The sequence below is a fragment of the Natrix helvetica genome (assembly GCF_964273705.1).
Source record: "Natrix helvetica genome assembly, chromosome: 2".
NCBI lineage: Eukaryota > Metazoa > Chordata > Lepidosauria > Squamata > Natricidae > Natrix > Natrix helvetica.
Window position 1 is genome coordinate 263,771,390 of NC_138552.1, and position 19,074 is coordinate 263,790,463.

General features: G+C 46.3%; 1 protein-coding gene across 3 annotated transcripts in view; it reads right to left on the bottom strand.

Annotated features, from left to right (window-relative positions):
- The window catches only part of USP34 (ubiquitin specific peptidase 34), a 182,318-nt gene that overhangs the window by 158,687 nt on the left and 4,557 nt on the right, over window positions 1–19,074 (bottom strand). For all 3 annotated transcript variants that reach the window (XM_081940705.1, XM_081940703.1, XM_081940704.1), the window contains exon 2: window positions 741–828. In XM_081940705.1, coding sequence (XP_081796831.1) covers window positions 741–828 — 88 coding nt within the window. The remainder of the gene's footprint in view (window positions 1–740; window positions 829–19,074) is intronic.

Here is a 19,074-nt window from a genome sequence, read left to right on the forward strand (position 1 = left end):
CTGGGTCCTCATTTTACCAACCTCGGAAGGATGGAAGACTGAGTCAAGCATGAGCCATTGAACTCCTGGCAGTGAGTAAAGTCAGGCTGCAATACTACATTCTAACCACTGTGTCATCACAGCTGAAATTCTTTTCAATCTTTCCCATTCAAATGCACCCTTCTTTAGAGAGCCCACTAAACTGCCAGAACAGATTTTAGAAGTATGGCTATCTACTCCTTTAACAGTTGCTTTTCTAGCAGACAACACTGGATGCAAGTGATACTTCATTTTAAAAAAGTGAGTTGTTCATAACAACTTTCTCAAATATGCTAAGCAAGTCACTTCATGTATGGTGCCTGTAACACTGGAAAGAAGAGACATTTCATGCTAGTTTTTACTCTTTTTTTGTATAAGTGAGAGTCCAACGTTCCCCTTCACCTCAACATTTTGTAAATAAAAAGCATTTTAACACTACAAAAAATGTAGTGTCCCACAAACTGAAAAGTCTACCAGATTTATAACAGCCCCATACTTATAACAGCCCCATACTATTGTACTTTTACCAAAAATTCAAGCAAAAGTTACCATGTAAACCAAAATGATTTATCTGTTTATTACAGAATTACATAAAAAATGAAACAGATTATTTTTATATCAACTTATCCATATTTACCACTTTTACTATTCAGATTGCCTGTATACACACACATATCCAGGTAGATACATCATCAATAAGGGCTACTTAAAAACAGATTTACCTTTGCGTCCAAGAATTGATATAAGAAAAAATCTTGAGTGCATGCTCCTTTCTGAGTTGCAAGCCATCACCACCGTCAGTATCTGATACTAAAGAAAAATGATGGTACTATTAACTATCATGGAGTGTTTAGTTTCTTATATACTCTTTACTAAAAATAAATGGTTAAAAATAACAATTTAAATGTTTCAGAAACATTAAAAATGTTGTTCCCCTATTTTAAAGTTTTAAAGTTTTTCAACATATTAAGATTTAAATTAAGCTGTAAGAAAGTTGTGTCAAACAAATGGGACCATTAATATACTTGCAGACTATCTATTGATTTAGAAAGCCACACATTTATTTATTTATTTTATCATTATATTAACACATTAAAATCAAATAGAAATGAGATATCTAATGCATATTAAAAGGCAGATTTTTAAGATGTTAAAAAATAAGACCAACGTTATTCACTTCAGAATAACATAAGTAATTGAAAAACAAATTGAAAACTTTTAGAGGTAAACATAACAATAAAAAACTAGAATAATGTGGCTGTCATGGGTGATTCACTTAACAACTACAACTGGGACTTCGGTTGTAAGTCAGTATGCTCATGTGATATTTTGCTTAACTACTGCTTCACTTAGCAACAGAATTCCAATTCCAATTAGGGTTGTTAAGGAACTAATACTTATACAATCACAACCATTTACCCATAGGAAAAGCTAAAGTGAAGAAATGTACAAAATGCATTGATTCCTGAATGGAGAAACTCATTCCAGTCTAGAGGATTTAACTTATAGAAGCTCCTCCCAAACTGACATATTTCAGAGGGAGAAATAAACATTTCAGACTTCTCTGGAACTTTTTATGAAACCAATACCTTTTGCATACCCCTAAATGCAGAGCTATTGCGTCCTGATGTGTGAATGATACAGTAAGCAGTTGGGAGCTATAGAAATTAATGGATTCAAGTTAGTATACAATCTCAATTACTGTAATGTCCTCCTTTCATGTCAACAAAGACATAATTCTACAAAGCTCATGTTACAAGATTGAAGTTAACTCATCTCAAAACAGGTTGGGCTTAAAATTAATAGCAATACATAAAGTTGGTTTAAACATATTATTTCTGATTAATCACAGTCCAAGATTTGGGCACAAGAAGCTAGACATAATCCTGATATACTTCTTCATAATAATGACAGTCTACATGCATTATGAATCTTAACTTTGGTTTCCTGATATAATTCTTCACAAAAACAAAGGCCTACGTGAATAATCAAGCTTCTTATGCACAATACGCAGTGAGCTAAGTTTCTGTATCATACTATGATAATCAAATGTAGATACCAACTCCTGAAAACTGTAATAAACTACAGGTAATATCTGACTTATAACCATTCTTTTAGTGACCATTCACAATGGTACTGATGAAAGTGATTTATCATCATTTTTCATGACCACTGCAGCATCCTTGTGGTCACATGATCAAAAATCGGATGCTTGGCAAGAGACATTTATGAGTGTTCTAGTGTCCTGGGGAAATGTGACCTTCTGACAACTGAAGTTAATGGGGAAGTCAAATTACCATATTTTTTTGACTATAAAATGCACGTTCTCCCCCCCCCCCCAAAAAAAAAAGTGGGTGGAAATGCTGTGTGTCTTAAAGAGCAAATATTGCGTGGGTGGAAAGGGGGGTTGGTGTGGTGCCGATCAGCTATTCTAGGCGGTGGGGATTACCGCCTCCACCTATCGCGTCCGCCTGTTTGCAGCGATCGAGGCTGCAGCAAACGGGGGGCAGAGGCGGATTTTTTCCCTTGTTTTCCTCCTCTAAAGCTAATGTACGTCTTATAGTCCAGAGCGTCTTATATTTTGAAAAATACGGTAACAACCACTGCAGTGATTCACTTAACAGGGGTGGCAAGAAAAGTCGTAAATGGGGCAAAACTCAGTTAACTATCATGCTTAACAACTGAAACTAGTCCTGAAGTTATGACTGTAATGGAGCCTGTCCATGATGATTGTAAGTTTCAATGGCCGTAAAGGAGATTGCATCACCAACTCAATTTTATAACTTTTTGTGGTGATTGTTAAGCAACCACTACACTCATTAAGCAAACCCATAGTACACTATGGGTCAGTTTTGGCAAAAAAGCAGACACAAATGCAGGTTTTCCGCAAAACTGTCATAAAACATTGTCATGTGATTGTGGGACACAGCAAATGACTCTAAATCCAGGCAGTTGAGAAGCATATTAAGTGTGGTCATATGACCGTGTGGGGACGGGAGGCCTGACTATCTGAACTTTGAATCCAGGTCGTAAGTACTTTCCAAGTAGGCCCATCATAACTTTAAACGGTCACCAAGAGATAAGTCACAAGTTGAGAACTACCTACATTGAGTTTGTGAAACTGAAACATAAAGAAAACGATCTCTATCACATAACAAAAATCTATGAAAATACTCTGAAGAGTGAATCTATTCAGAAGTACTTGACTATCAACCAAATAGTGGCTTCTGACATAGCTATTAAGAACAAATATCATACAGAATTATCATGCTGAAAGTTACACACACACTGCATAAATAAACAGAAATTCTGGAAGCTTTCTTTTTTAAAAAAACATTTATCTTAAAAAATTTAAGGAACAAAATAAATAATTACATAGAAGGAAAAGATAATGGACATATATGGAAAATAAAAATTTCCTAAATAAAAATAAATAGTGGCTGTACTTCTACTGGACCTGATGGGACCAGCAGATTGGAGGGAGGTGATCCCTCAAATAACTATAACGTGATGGGCTTTAAAAGTCAAAGCCAAAACCTTGAATTGTACATGGAAGCAAACTGTCACTTTCAGAACTAACGTATCACATGCTCTAGTGGCATGTATAACTGTCTGCACCACAGCAATTTGTATCAACTTGTATCAAGTTCTGAATACTCTTCAGGGGCGATACATATAAAGCACAATCGTCTAGAAGTACAACTTCAAAGTCCGGATCTTTGAAGCTTTTATCCAACCACCTTCTCAATCACATCCTCTCCTCAATTGTCTAATATGGTAGAATCTAGCTATGGTTTTATGATGAGTGGGTGAACCATCATCTTTTAAGAAGTGGAACAACGAGGCCCGCACACAAGGAGAAATTCACCAATACTAGAATGCATCCATATGACACCCCTCAGGCAGTTTTAACTAGCCAGGAGGAGGAGCATGGATCTACAGAGAAGTGACCAAGCTCACAATCCTATGGGCTCTGTTCATTTCCCCAGACCCAATAGGTTCAAATTAATCCAGGATAGCAGGTCAAGAATCTGCACCAGGAATCTCCTTAAGACCTCCAACAAGGCTGATATCCAACTGAGAACAAATTTGGGCAATTTTGACTGACAGAGGTTAAGCAATTTTTTCCATACAGTCCTGTAGGAAGATCTTCAAGTTTTCCAGAGTGGGTTTGCAGGGTGGTCCAGAGATGGTATTATCACAGCCAATTAGCCTCGAGACTGGGTTGAAGCTGAAGCCACGCCTCTGAGCTCCTCCCTTCTGACTCGAGTTTCAATCCAGTCTGGCCAAAGAGAGATTAAAATTTATTGACTCCTGATCAGATTTACCATTTCTGGACCATATCAGCTTGCTTCCTCTCTCATAAGGAGACCCTTCCTTCACCTCCCAGTAAATCCCTGCCAATAGCTGCGGTTTTTCCAACTACTTGGGGGTTAAAATTCAAGGCTTGGAGCTCCAGTGGCTGGGTCGCCATTCCGGTGGCCATTTTTAAATCAGCAGCCACGTACAGCCTTGAGAAGGCAGATCGGCACTGGTGGGGGCTAATGGGCTCTGGTTTTCAGCCCGACAGCCCCAGGAGCCCTAGAACAGAGTGTGCCTTGGTGCTGGGGGCTTAGGAGAGCGCGGAGAAGAGCGCAAAGGCTGCCGATGTCTGAGGAGTCGCAGAAGCGGCTGGGAAGGTGCGCAGCGGCAGCAGACTTCCTGAGAAGTTGCGGTAGTCCCAGAATGCGCCATTTGCGGTGTTTAAAGGGTCAGGGCGTGCTGCGAAGGGAGTGAAGATCCTTTTTCTGGCTGCTGAGGTGGAGGTGAGGGGTGGATCACAGGGAAGCACGAGGAGTGTTTATGGGGTAGCTGCGTGATGGCAGATAGATCTCCTCCTCCCCCATGTCCCCTGGGGAGGGGACTTCTTCCAGGCAGTGGCCCACTGCCTCCTCCAGGAGGCTTAAAGCCTCAGATGCCTCTCGCTCTTCCCGGGCCATCCAAAGAGATGAGCAAAGGAGGCACAGGGCATTACTCAAGTCCTTTTCCAGGGCTGAGAGTTTTCAGGCCCTGCAAGGCAGGATCAGTCCCTCCCCCACCAGATCTAGGTCACCTCTGGGGGGCGCCCCGAGGCAGGAGTCTCCTCCTGGATCCCCAGATTCCTTGGAGGAGTTTTGGGGGAAGGCTCCCCATTCTCCTCCCCTCTCTATGGAGGACCTGGACCAGGCAGATGCTCAAGCCGGATTACCTTCCAAGGAGGCTCAGCGGGAAGGTAGGGACTCTTCCAGACCTAGCCTGGCACCCCTGTCCAGTCGTAGTCAGGCTCCTGAGGGCCCCAGCTGGAACTCTCTGATACTCTGGATATGGAGGATCCGCCTGTTGGCCTTCAGAACCTCACTAAAAAGGCCATTGCCTCTGGTGTTGCTGCAGGCCTGTAGTGACATTTGCCACATCCTGCTTCTCAGGGTGAGAGCAAGGCTCCCAGGACCACTTCATCCCTGGCACAAGCTACTGCCCAGCCGGCCAGTTTCTCCTTCCCTAGCGAGTGAGTGATCGGTCATGGGAGATAACACTCAACGAGATCCGGATCTCTCTGAAGATGAGATAAGTCCAAAGCCTGACCCTCCCGCATTCATGGGTTGTTCCCCACTAACCTGTTCTGATCCCTCCTGTGCAAGGCGCATGCTACTGCTCAGCTGGGGGGGGGGATGAGGTGGCCAGGGCAGGGGAGCCAGCGAAAAAGCCCCAGGGCCAGGTATTTTTCGAGGCCAAAACTGCTAAGGAGGAGATCCCTGCTCCTCATTTATTTCTGGAGGTAGTTAAGAAGCAGTGGGAGACCCCTGGGGCCTTCCCTATTCCAGGCAGTAATGACAGACAGTTCTATAACATCGAACCAGGTTTCTCCCAAGCATTGCGGATGCCCTTTGTGGATCCTCCTGTGGTGGCCCTGGCTGCCCCAGCCTCGCTGGTACCCAAGGATGTGACAGACAACCTGAAGGCAGAGGACAGGAAGGCGGAGATGATCCTCAGGAAGACCTTCGAGTCATCGGCTTGGGTCATTAAGGCAGTGGCCTCTGCGTTGCTTTTTAATTGCATGGCCATTCTTTGCATGGAGCAGATCCAGGCGCGCATCCCACCGGAGGACGTTCGTCTACACCAGGATCTAAACAAGTTAGTGGCAGTTGCTCAGTTTTTGGCTGAGGCAACCTTAGCCAACCTTAGGTTTTCTTCCAGGGCTATGGTATCGTCCGTCGCTTCGCCTCCTGTGGCTCCGGGGTGGCAGGCGGACAAGGCAAAGTGCCAACTGGCTTCAGCGGCCTATGAAGGGAGCTCCCTGTTTGGGGCTTCCCTTGACCCAATCCTGGTGGAGACAAGAAGAAGGTGCTACCGACATTGACTAAGGCTGAGCAGAGGACCACAACCTATTATCGCAGGTCTGCACAGCGACCACAGGAATAGAAAACTCACCAGAGCAGGTACCCTTCTGGCAGATCAGATAGGCAGTCTGACAGGATTCAATCGGGACATATCCCATTACCAGCCCTAGAGCAAACGGCCCTTTTGGGGGGGAGGTGGTCGCCCCTACCGCCGGGGAAAGTAGGTCATCTGCGACCTCACCCATTGGCGGCCGCCTGGCTCTGTTTGCAAATTCTGGGCAGAGATCACCACTGATGCCTGGGTCCTCAGTACGGTAACTCATGGTCTCAGTTTGGAATTTCTCTCCCCTCCTCCTAATTTTTTCTGTGTTTTCCCTCCAGTAAAGCACGTTTATAAGCGCCAGCAGATGCGGCAGACCATCCAGCATCTGCTCGACATTTATTTTATTTATTTATTATTTATTTATTCACATTTCTAAACTGCCCCCTCTCCCAAAAAGGGACTCGGGGCGGTGTACAGTCCACAATAAATCACAGATAAAATACAAATATAAATAGGGCTATAAATATATGTATGTATGTATGTGGAGGAGGTTAAAATTAAAAGTCCTGTACAGAAGAATAAATAAATATGAGGCTAAAAGCCCTAAAAACAATTAAAACTAAAACATTACCCTTAAAATAACCAGATGAGAATATACTACCAGGAGTTCATAGATGTAACATTTATAATCATGCCAGGCCAGCTAGTCGGAACAGGTGAGTCTTCAATTTTTGACGGAAGGAGCGGAAGTCCGAGGTGGTTCTAATGTCGGGGGGGGAGGTCATTCCAGAGGGTTGGGCCCATCACAGAGAAGGCTCTACTCCTCGGCGCCGCCCGCTGGCATTGCCTAGTGGATGGCACCTGGAGAAGGCCCTCTCTGTGAGAGCGGATTGGCCGCAGGGATGTATGTGGGAGGATGCGATCCCGCAAGTAACTAGGTCCTGAGCCATGGAGCACTTTAAAGATAGTAATCAGGACCTTGAAACGCACCCGAAAAATCACAGGTAGCCAGTGCAGCTCGCGCAGGAGCGGTGTTACGTGGGAGTATCTAGACCTCCCCATGATAACCCGCACGGCCGCGTTCTGGACTAGCTGCAGTCTCCGGGCGCGTCCCAAGGGAAGCCCCATGTAGAGAGCGTTACAGTAGTCCAGGCGAGACGTCACCAGTGCATGAGTGACTGTGCGTAGGGCATCACGGTCCAGAAGGGGGCGCAATTGGCGCACCAGGCGAACCTGGTGGAACGCCCCCCTTGCCAAGGCTGCCACATGGTCATCCATTGACAGCCGGGCATCTAGGAGGACGCCCAAATTGCGCGCCCGTTCCACAGGGGGCAGTAGCTCGTCCCCTATGGCCAGCGATGGAGTCAGCTGGCTGAACCGAGGTGCCGGAAGCCACAGCCACTCAGTCTTGGAGGAGTTGAGTTTGACTCTGTTGTCCCCCATCCAGACCCCGACGGCTTCCAGACACCGGGACATCACTGCAACAGCCTCGTTGGGGTGGTTTGGGGTTGAAATGTACAGCTGCGTATCATCAGCGTACAGATGGTATTCAACCCAAAAACCGCGGATGATCTCGCCCAGCGGCTTCACGTATGCATTGAACAGAAGGAGCGAGAGAACCGACCCCTGCGGCACCCCACAAGAGAGTGGCCTCGGGGTCGATCTCTGCCCCCCTGTCAACACATATTGCATCCGGCCGGAGAGGTAAGAGTCGAACCACCGTAACACGGTGCCTCCGACTCCCATCCCCTCCAGCCGGCGCAGAAGGATACCATGGTCGATGGTATCAAAAGCCGCTGAGAGATCTAATAGGACCAGGATAGAGGAACAACCTCTATCTCTGGCCCTCCAGAGATCATCAACCAACGCAACCAAGGCTGTCTCAGTGCTGTGCCCGGGTCGGAAGCCGGACTGGCGTGGGTCTAGATAATCGGATTCATCGAGGTGACGTGGAAACTGCTGCGCCACCACATTCTCAACAACCTTCGCCAAAAAAGGGAGGTTGGAGACTGGACGATAATTAGCTAGCTCCATTTGGTCGAGTGAAGGACTCTTGAGTAAGGGCCTCACCACCGCCTCTTTCAAGACGGTAGGTAAGGATCCCTCACCCAACGAGGCATTCACCAGGCCCAGAAGCCAGCCTCGTGTCACCTCCCAGGATGCCAGTACCAGCCAGGAGGGACACGGGTCCAATGAACATGTGGTGGGTCGCAGCCTTCCACGCAACCTGTCTAAATCCTCGGGGGCAACAGAGTCAAACTCCTCCCAGAGTGGACTCACAAGACTCACTGCTGACGGCCCATCCAGACCACTGGAGGGGGCCCATCCGCTCCGGATCTGAGCGACTTTGTTCTGCAGATATTCTCCAAACTCCTCTGCTCTACCCTGTAAGGGTGCCCCCCGCGTCTCTTGCACCAAGAGGGAGCGGGTGACCCTAAACAGGGCGGCAGGGCGGTTATCCGCAGACACAATAAGAGTGGCACAATGTCTACGTTTGGCCGCTCTCAATGCCACAAGGTAAGTCCGTAAATAGGCTCTTACCTGTGTTCGGTCAGACTCGGAGCGTGAGGACCTCCACCTGCTCTCTAGACGTCTCCTCTGGTGCTTCATCACCCTCAGCTCCTCGGTATACCAGGGAGCCCGGGTGGGTTGCTGCCGTAGGAGTGGTCGCAAAGGCGCAACCCGGTCCAAGGCCCCAGCCGTCGCCCTATTCCAGGCGGCCACTAGGTCCTCCGACCGAGCGCGGGTCAGGGCTACAGGTAGCGGCCCAAGCTCCGACTGGAACCTATCAGGTTCCATCAGATGCTTGGGGCGGTACCAGCTTGGACAAACTGGTTCCGCCTCCTCGCGGTGGGGGGTAGCGCCAGGGAAGTCTAGCCGGAGACAGGAGTGATCTGACCATGACAGGGGAGTAATGTCTAAGACATTGCGGTTGTACAGCGGGTCCCAGGAAACCAGGCGAGCAAGGATTTCTCCTCTAACCTCTTCCTAGTGCCAAAATTTTCAGGGGGATGGAGAGCTATTTTGGATCTAAATGTCCTGAACCAATTCTTGGTTTACAGACGTTTTAAGATGGCCTCTCTCAAGTCCATCCTGGCAAGGATTTGGGAGGGGGATTATTTGGCATCCATTGACCTCACGGAGGCCTACCTGAACATCCCCATTCTCCCTGAGCATAGGCGTTTCCTACACTTCTCCTATTTGGAGGTTCACTATCAATACAGGGCCCTATTGTTTGGGTTGGCTTCGGCTCCCAGGATCTTCACCAAGGTGCTAGCAGTAGCAGCTGCCCACCAGAGAGAGATCCCCATTATACTTCATTGCTACCTGGATGACATCCTCGTCCAGGAGGCGTCTCCCGCCCTGACAAGGGAGGATCTCTAGCAGGTCTCCAAGGTCTGAGGTTCTCAATTAACTTCGAGAAGAGCTCCCTCAGCCACTCGAATTCTACACATGGGAGCGGTTATAGATTCCCAGTTTGGTCAAGTTTTTCTTTCCCCGGATCGCAAGTCCAGTTTGTTGAAGTTAATTAAGCAGAATTGGAGGGATTGTTGTGTTCCCGTAGCCCTTCTCTCCAGCTTGTTGGGGAAGCTCATCTACTGTATCAAGGTGGTTCCATGGGCACGACTACACACTAGGACACTTCAATGGAGGCTGCTCCCATATCAGAAGGGAGGAGCTCAGAGGCATGGCTTTAGCTTCAACCCAGTCTCAAGGCCAATTGGCTGTGATAATAACATCTCTGGAGCATCCTGCAAACAACTCTTAAAATAACAGTTCAGTTAAGACTGTCATTCTCTCTACCCCAAGACGGCATGAAGCCTCTGAAACTAGGCTTTGGGGCAGCTATGTGAATAAAGGCAAAGAAATATTGCTGCTTCACTGTTCTTATCCACATAGTAGTCTTAATAGCAGCTGTAGTCCATGTTTGGTTGTTTGTCCCTTGAGTGCCAACACCACTCTAGATGTCTGTTCTCCCATTTCATATATCCCCAATTTTTCCATGAACCATGGAGATGAACCATGGAGAATGACAGAATCCATAAGGGGCAAAGTCATGATCTAATCCAAGGCCTCGGGCCTACAACTGTTGTTTAATGACCAGTTACAATGGCTTGGAAGTGGTGCTTTATGATCCATAAAATACATCCAGCCCACTTAAGACACTCCCCACCATGGTCATGTGATCATGATTAAGGCGCTTGGCAACCTTTCACACTTAAAACTGGTTGCCAAGTGCCCTGTAATAATGTGATTGCCCTTTGCAATTCTCTATGCTAGCTTCCCCAGAAAATCAATGGGGAAGCTCGCAGAGGTGGTTATAAGCCACTGCCATCTGCCAAAGGATTTCCCCTCCTTTCCATGCATGGGGTGGGGGTGGGGGAGAACAGAAATTCTTTGTTAGGTTGCAGAAACAAAGCTAAGATCTTTGAATTCCCACTTCACATACATTCCCTTCTGTGTATAGAGGGGAGCTGCCAGTCCTCCTTTGCAAGAAGTGGATTTTCTCTACTTAACAACCACAACTGGGAAGCCATCACTACAGTTGTTCAGCAAAGTGATCATGTGGGCATCTTACTTAACGACTATGTTTCTCAACAACTAAGATTTCAGTCCCAATTATGGTCACAGGTTAATGAGTATTATATTGTAAGGTTAATGGAATCTTATTTATCTGAAAGTACTTCTCTCCCATGCCCTTTACAGTCCAAAAATTAGGGTGGATTTTTTCTGAACCTGTTGCCTTGCCCATATTCCTGTTAGAGACTAAGCTTCATCTTATCTGATTGTTCCTTTGGTTGTGTTTCATTGCCCCTTCTCCCAAGGTAATTCCCACATACCGTTATAGGCAGGAAGGTTGCTTTGCAGCAGTAAGGCTGGCATAGTAGCAGAAATGCTAACTGATTCCTAGAGCCTCAGTGGGCTAGGAGGGATGCCCCAGGCGAGTCTTGAGAGACCATTCTGGGAGGAGTTTGACTCGGTTGCCATCGAGGATTTGGACAGGTTACGCGGGCGACTACGAGACACCACATGTTCATTGGACCCGTGTCCCTCCTGGCTTGTACTGGCATCCTGGGAGGTTACACGAGACTGGCTCTTGGTGCTAGTGAACGCTTCATTGGGCGAGGGGTTCTTACCGACCGCCTTGAAAGAGGCGGCTGTAAGACCCTTACTCAAGAAGCCTTCCCTGGACCCAACGGAGCTAGCCAATTACCGTCCTGTCTCCAACCTTCCTTTCTTAGCGAAGGTTGTAGAGAGTGTGGTAGCCCAACAGTTCCCACGTCACCTGGAGGAGAATGATTATCTAGACAGGCGCCAGTCCGGCTTCCTGCACTGGCTGGAGGGGCTGGGGGTAAGGGGCACCGTTCTACGGTGGTTCTGCTCCTACCTCTCCGACCGGACGCAGCGTGTGTTGGCAGGAGAGCAGAGGTCGTCCCTGAGGCCTCTCACTTGTGGGGTGCCGCAGGGGTCAGTCCTCTCGCCTCTCCTGTTCAACACATATATGAAACCGCTGGGTAAGATCATCCGTGGTTTTGGGGTGGGATATCATCTGTATGCTGATGATACACAGCTGTACATCTCCACCCCGAACCACCCCAACGAGGCCGTTGAAATGATGTCCCGGTGTTTAGAAGCCGTACGGGTCTGGATGGGTGACAACCGGCTCAAACTCAACCCCTCCAAGACGGAGTGGCTGTGGCTTCTGCCCCCCCGGTTCAACCAGCTAATCCCAACACTGGCCATTGGGGGCGAACAACTGGCCCCCATGGAACGGGCGCGCAATTTGGGCGTCCTCCTGGATGCCCGGCTGTCCATGGATGACCATGTGGCAGCCGTGGCGAGGGGGGCGTTCCACCAGGTTCGCCTGGTGCGCCAATTGCGCCCCCTATTGGACCGGGATGCCCTTCGCACAGTCACTCACGCGCTGGTGACGTCCTGCCTAGACTACTGTAATGCTCTCTACATGGGGCTTCCCTTGAGATGCACTCGAAGACTGCAGCTGGTCCAGAACGCGGCCGCGCGGGTGATTATGGGGAGTACGAGATACTCCCATATAACACCTCTCCTGCGCGAGCTGCACTGGCTTCCTGTGGTCTATCGGGTGCGTTTCAAGGTACTGATTACCATCTTCAAAGCGCTCCATGGCACAGGACCTAGTTACTTGCGGGATCGCATCCTGCCCCATACATCCCTACGACCAATTCGCTCTCACAGAGAGGGACTTCTCCGGGTGCCGTCCACTAAGCAGTGCCAAAGGGCGGCGCCCAGGAGTAGGGCCTTCTCTGTGATGGGCCCAGCCCTCTGGAATGACCTCCCCCCGAATATTAGGATTACCACCGACCTCCGCTCCTTCCGTTCAAAACTCAAGACCCACCTTTTTCAACTAGCAGGCCTGGCTCAACCATAGCTCCATTTTATTCCTCCTGGCAATTTTTAAACTTGTAATCTCCATTGGGGTTTTAATTTTAACTTATTTTAATATTTCTATGTTATTATAATGATTGTATTGTGTTTTATACCTCCTCTGTACAACGTGTAATTTTATAATATGTGTTTTTATTTATTGTACGCCGCCCCGAGTCCCTTTGTGGAGAGGGAGCGGCTAACAAATTTAATAAATAAAATAAAAAATAAAATAAGCCCAAGTTAATGAACAGGATCTCAACTCTTCAATCTGTGAAGGAGCACTCATGAAAGCTTTAAATAATTCTTGTATGACAATTGCTATACCACCATCCCTGCCCTCAGGTCTCAATTCATGTCACATCCCAAACCCAGCTGGACCCAGCCTCTCAGATTAAATCACAAATGAGAGAGGCTTTATTACAGGCCAAACTGATATTTAGTAGCAGCAGCCAAAAACTAAGTCCTCTGAAGGTCTGCTGGTCAGATATATGAGTTGAGTTTGGGGAGCTGAAACACAGAATCAATATAAGCACCTATTTCATTTTCCCTAAGAACATCCTATTCACCATATCTCACGCAATATATCTATCAATGCCTGTCACCATCATTATATGTGCCCAATTCCCTGACAGGCCCCAACATCTCCTAATCCAACAACAATAAAAAAAACACAGGTTCAAAGGCAAGGAATAATTGTTTCATTTATTAAATAAAGTCCCGAAAGGTAAGTCAATGTCAATGTTCCATCCTTCCCACCAACGTCCACAGACGAAAAGTAAGAACAAATCCTTTGGAATGGAAATGAGATAACCTCAAGGTGGGATTGAACTCAGACAGACAGTATCTTCATAAATGTCCTTGGGCTGACAACAGGCCGAATGGGAGAGCCCTGTACTGAAAGCGGTACACGGCATAGAAGAATCTTAGGTAGCGCCTGTGCTCGGGTCTCATGGGAACGTGAAGGTACGCCTCCTTCAAGTCTATTGATGTTAGGAAGTCCCCTTGACGAATGCAGCCCAAGATGGATTGGAGGGACAGCATTTTGAACTTTTTGAAGGCCACATATTGGTTCAACTTCTTCAAATCTAGTATCGCGCTCCCCCCCCCTGAGCTTTTGGGCACTAGGAATAGAATGGAATAAAAACCCCTGCGTTCTTGCCTCGGGGGACCCTTTTCTATGGCCCTGGTTTCCTTGAGGTGATGGATCTCAGCCTCCATGAGACCCCTCTTGGTGGGACACCTGGGAGTCAGGCAACGAATGAAGCCGTGCGGGGGGGGGAGGAATTCCAGAGTAAGGCCTATCCGAATCATTTGGAGCATCCACGCATCCGAGGTAATCTCCCACCGGGTGGCAAAGAGTTGGAGCCACACCCCTATGGGAGGATTGGGATGGCGGCCACTTGTTCTGACGGGTTTGTTTCCAGGCCCTACCCGAAAAGGCCAACAGGAGTAGGGCTGCTGACAGGCCCTGTCCTGAAATGGCTGTCGATCCTGATTGTGATCCATTCTCTGAGCGTAGGAACGCTGAAAGGAGGAATTGCTGCTCAGAGGATCAGCTGGGCGGGGAGTCTGCCTGCGGGAGAAGGACGACGACCTGCGGTCTGGTTTCCTGGAAACCGAGGGCATCACCTTCTGCTTATCCTTGTTCTCAACCAAAACTGAGTCAAGGGCCTCCACAAATAACTTGACCACTTTAAAGGGGGCGGAAGCAATCTTCAACTTCAAACGCATATCCACGTTCCAGTGGTGTAGCCATAAGAGCCTACAAATGCTGACATTAGAGGCCATGGCGCGCGAAGCAAATTTTGCAGCATTAAGGGTGGCATCTGCAGAATATTCCACCGCGGCTACAATTTTGTTTACATCGTGTCGCACTCTGGCGTCCCCTGCAGGGAGCCTATTGAATAACTGGTGAAGCCAGGCAATTGTGGCCCTATTAAAGAATGAGGTGGAGGTGGAGGTGGTCGCTTTAATGGCCCAAGCTCCGGCTTGATGGTCTTCTGGCAAGCGCGTCCAGCTCTTTTGTCTTTCGCCTTAAGTCCTTCTAGAAGGTCCGGTGGGAGCACTGAAGAGGAAGTGAGAGCCTGAAATGGAGGATCAATGGAGGGAAGCTTAAGAAGCTCTTCCATGGAAGGATCCACTGAGTAAAGGTGTTTCTCATTATCCCCAGGGTTGGCCAGGGTGCCAGGCTGGACCCACTGGTGTTGGACCATGTCCTTAAAGAATTTGGGAGAAGGAACAATTTCCTGGGCAGAACCTTCTCATCTAACAGACCTTTACTGTGATCCGTAGGATCCACAGCTGCCTGATCCGGAGGCACTGCCACCTCCATGTGAGTGGACACCTTGGCCTTGAACAGGATTGACTTGAATAAAGATGGTTGAATCAATCCAGCAAAGGCTGGTTTATCTGGAATGGCGTTCACATCATCCGATAAGTCATGACCCCCAACATCCTCATTGCTCCACACCGATTAAGCACTGGCCACCGATGGGGACAGAGATGAAGGCCTGTGGGGGCATGACGCTCTCTAGGGCCCTGAGGGGGCTGTGGAGCTAGAGGGACCTGAGGAACTGGAGAGGTCTGAGGAATGGGAGGTACTGGCTGTGGAACCTGTGGTTGCGCCTCACGCCTTTGGAGGCTCTCAGCTATCCCTTGAGAGATTGCTGTAGCAATGACCTCCTTCATTTCTGCTGAGCGGCCTGGACCCAGGTCTTCTACTGGGCAGGTCGCCGTCATAGTAGGCCTGAGACTGGAATCCCTGGTCAGAGGAACAGAAGGGAACCCCTCCCTATCAGAAACCAGGTCACACTCAAATAGGTCAGCACCCCCCCCCAAAGGAGGCGGATGGGGACCTGGACCCCTCCCAGAGAGGGAAACCTCTCTGGAAAATCCCCCACTCTCAGACATAAGAGGAGGAGGAGGGGCACCAACTGGATCCTGACCAATAGGACTTCCTGGATAATCTGGCTGGTGGACTTCTGCCACTATCTGCCTTTGAGAATTCCTTCTCCAGGGCCTTCTGGTGCCTGGCTGCATCCTTTTCCTATGCCTTGGAGGGCTTCTTGGAATAAGGCCTGCTGGCCCTGGTCCCCCCAATGGCTTCCCTAGCAGTCCTGCCCGCCTTCCTAAAATAGGGCCCTGTCAGATTAGAAGACTGGCCTGCCGGAAGGGGATCCACGGAGATCTCATCCGCCATGGTGGTAAATTGGTTGCTGCGTTCGTCAGGCAGATGTCTGGCAAGTAGAGTGATTGCTGGTAATCTGCTGGGAAGCAGGGCAAGCGTGTGCCAAAAGGACACATATAAATGCTGCAGGGGAAGAGGATTGTGAAGAAATGCGCCAGAGATCGAAAGGCTAGACATGGAGGGAAACCTCCGAAATAGCCTATATTCTCGCCGCCTTGAGAGAGCGCTCCGATCGCTACCCTGCCTCTCTCAAGGAGGCTGAGAAGACGCAGCAATTTGCGTAAACGGCAGGAAACTTTGGTGCTTGAAAATGGCTGCTGTAAGGGGGGCACAAGATGGCGGCGCCCAGGGAAGCACATTGCCTTTGTCGCTCCGGTTCAAAAGTTCACCTCCGCTGAAGACTTTGGCGTCTCCCTGCACGGGTCGCCTGACGGACTAACCTCGGTGGTAGAGAGCCAGCCGGCTAGCGGCTCCCAGTGCCCGGTTAATCCCGGGACACCTGGAGAGCCAAACCTCTCTGTCGTAATGCAGAGGTGTAAACAAAATAATCAATGCTGGCTAGAAAGAAAAAAATCTAGGCAAAGGAAAATAAAGATAGGAAGGGAACCTAATGTTCCTAAAGGATACAGATAATAAAATGAAGAAAGTCTCTGGAGAGACTATAAAAGACATCCTAATGGCAATGGACTGAATTGAAAAACTGAAGATACCGGGAGCCCAGGAGGCGTGGTCAGAAATTTCAATCCAGTCCATTGGGCAGAAGGACAGAATTTAACCCTTGCTTGGATTCCCCAAGCAGCGCACAGGAAAATTTGAGCATCAATTGTGGAATCCTTGGTTATTTCTGAGCTTGGTTGTTTGCTTGCAGACATTTTATTATCTGACTAGGTAATACCACAAGTATGGATGATGTGGGGTTTGCTGCCTATTTGTAGCTTGCCCTGTCAGTATTGGTGGGAGATGTAGTTTTCTCCTTGGCAGTTCCTTGATTGTGGTAGTTTTCTTTGCGTCTATTAACAGCTGATTTTTCTAAATACAAACTTTCAAGAATTCCCTAGCATTTTTGGATCTAGCTTGATATAGGATGCTCACATTTTCCCAATTGAAATTGCAACGAATTCTGTCCATCTGTTGTGAACTTAAGGAATTTTTATAGGGTTTTCTGACTGCAAATCAGTGTTCATAGATGTGTTCTCCTATCTGTCTGTCCCACATAGGTAGCAATTGTTATATAACCTTGCCCTGTATGTTGTAAAAAAAACAGGTGGGGGTTTTAATATTTGGGGGAGGGGGATATCAGGAAAATGATTATCTCTATGCTGTTGAGTTCATAAAGGTGATCAAAACTTGGTTTTTCCACAGGTCTAAGAAGTTAGTGGGCTGCTCTCTTCTGTAATATGATAATTAATGAATAAAGTTGCATTTCTCTCTGGTGCTTTGTGTAAGATTGCAGTATTATGCAAATAAATTACAAACTATAATACTTTTAACCTGAGATATACCTTTAGATTAAGTAGGGATATAAACCACTCAAAAATATTTCTATATTTACAGGTGAATGTATGCCACTCCAGATGAAACTGAGTCTTATACCAGCTTGGTAAGTATTCTCTATGATGAATAAATGTCTTTAGGTATAAATTAGTATAACACAAAACATAAACCTTCATGAGTGGATAATTTTGAGAATCTTGTATTTAAAACTATTTCAAAAGTTTATTATTCCATAATTTAATTAACTAATGTATATAATACTCATTTAATCTACTCTCCACCCTAAACATTCTTATCATGCATATAGAACAAACTTTGTTTTGTTGAAAAATTTGCAGTTGGGATTTAGTACTGTTCATTTATATTTAAAAAAAGCCCTATTCTCAATCAACCCTCTCCTATGTGTTGGTATAACTTTACTCAATCTCTTGAAGAAAATGTTTATTAAGACGATTAAGAGTTCAACAGTTTATAAATTATTTAAAATGAAAAATTCACTGAACGTCAATACCACTGCAATTTACATTGTTTATATAGATATAATTTTTTTAAAATATAACTTTATGCACATTGTATAAATAGTACCACTTACATTATACAAATTATGCAAAATCTGGACACATTTGTGTCAAATCACAGTGATAAATAAAATTTCTATGATGAAAATGATGGAATTCAATTTACCATATTTTCATGAACTCAACACACCCTCTAATTTGATCATTAAAATGAAATTTTGCTGTAGTTTTCATTTACAAATAAAATATAATCATACATGTTACATATGGCCTTTACAAAGTTTTGCAGTTTTCACAGGTCACACTGCTGATATCTATTAGCAAAATAAGAAATTAGGTTATCATTTTTCATGCTGTTAGAAAAAAATATCAAACCTTTATTTAGCTTGATACAAAGTATTAGAATATTATAATCCTGATTATCAATTCTTTAATAATTGATTAACAGAGGAGGATCAGAGCCATTATTATTGGTTACAGTTTTGATTTTTACTACAGCCTTTGAGTTATAACTATTTGTTTAGTGACCATTCAAAGTAGTGCAAAGTGACGTACAGCCAGTTGTCACACTTATGACCATCATAGCATCCCCATAGTCATATTTTCAAATTTTGGGTGCTTGGCAACTGGAATGTATTTATGATGGATACAGTGTCTCGGGTTATGTGAGCACTATTTGAGATCTTCCCAGCTGGCTTCGAACAAACAAAGTCAATGATGGAAACCAGATTTGCTTAACTGCAGGAAAAAAGGTCATAAAACCAGGCATAACTCATTTAATAGAAGTTCCTGTCCCAATTGTAATTATTAAGTCAAGGACTATTGTATATCATCCCTTGTACTGTGTTTTTATTCTGTATAATTCCTAGTGCTTATGGAGTGTATTATAAATCTTAGCTAACAAATAAATGCTTCTGAAGGTTGTAAAGCACTGTGAAGCAGTATATAAGTGCTATTGCTATCAGAAATTATTTAAATGTAGCATTGGTCATAAAACTATTGTGGCTTTTGTGTATGTGCATGTGTGATAGTCTTCAATAATATTTGGAT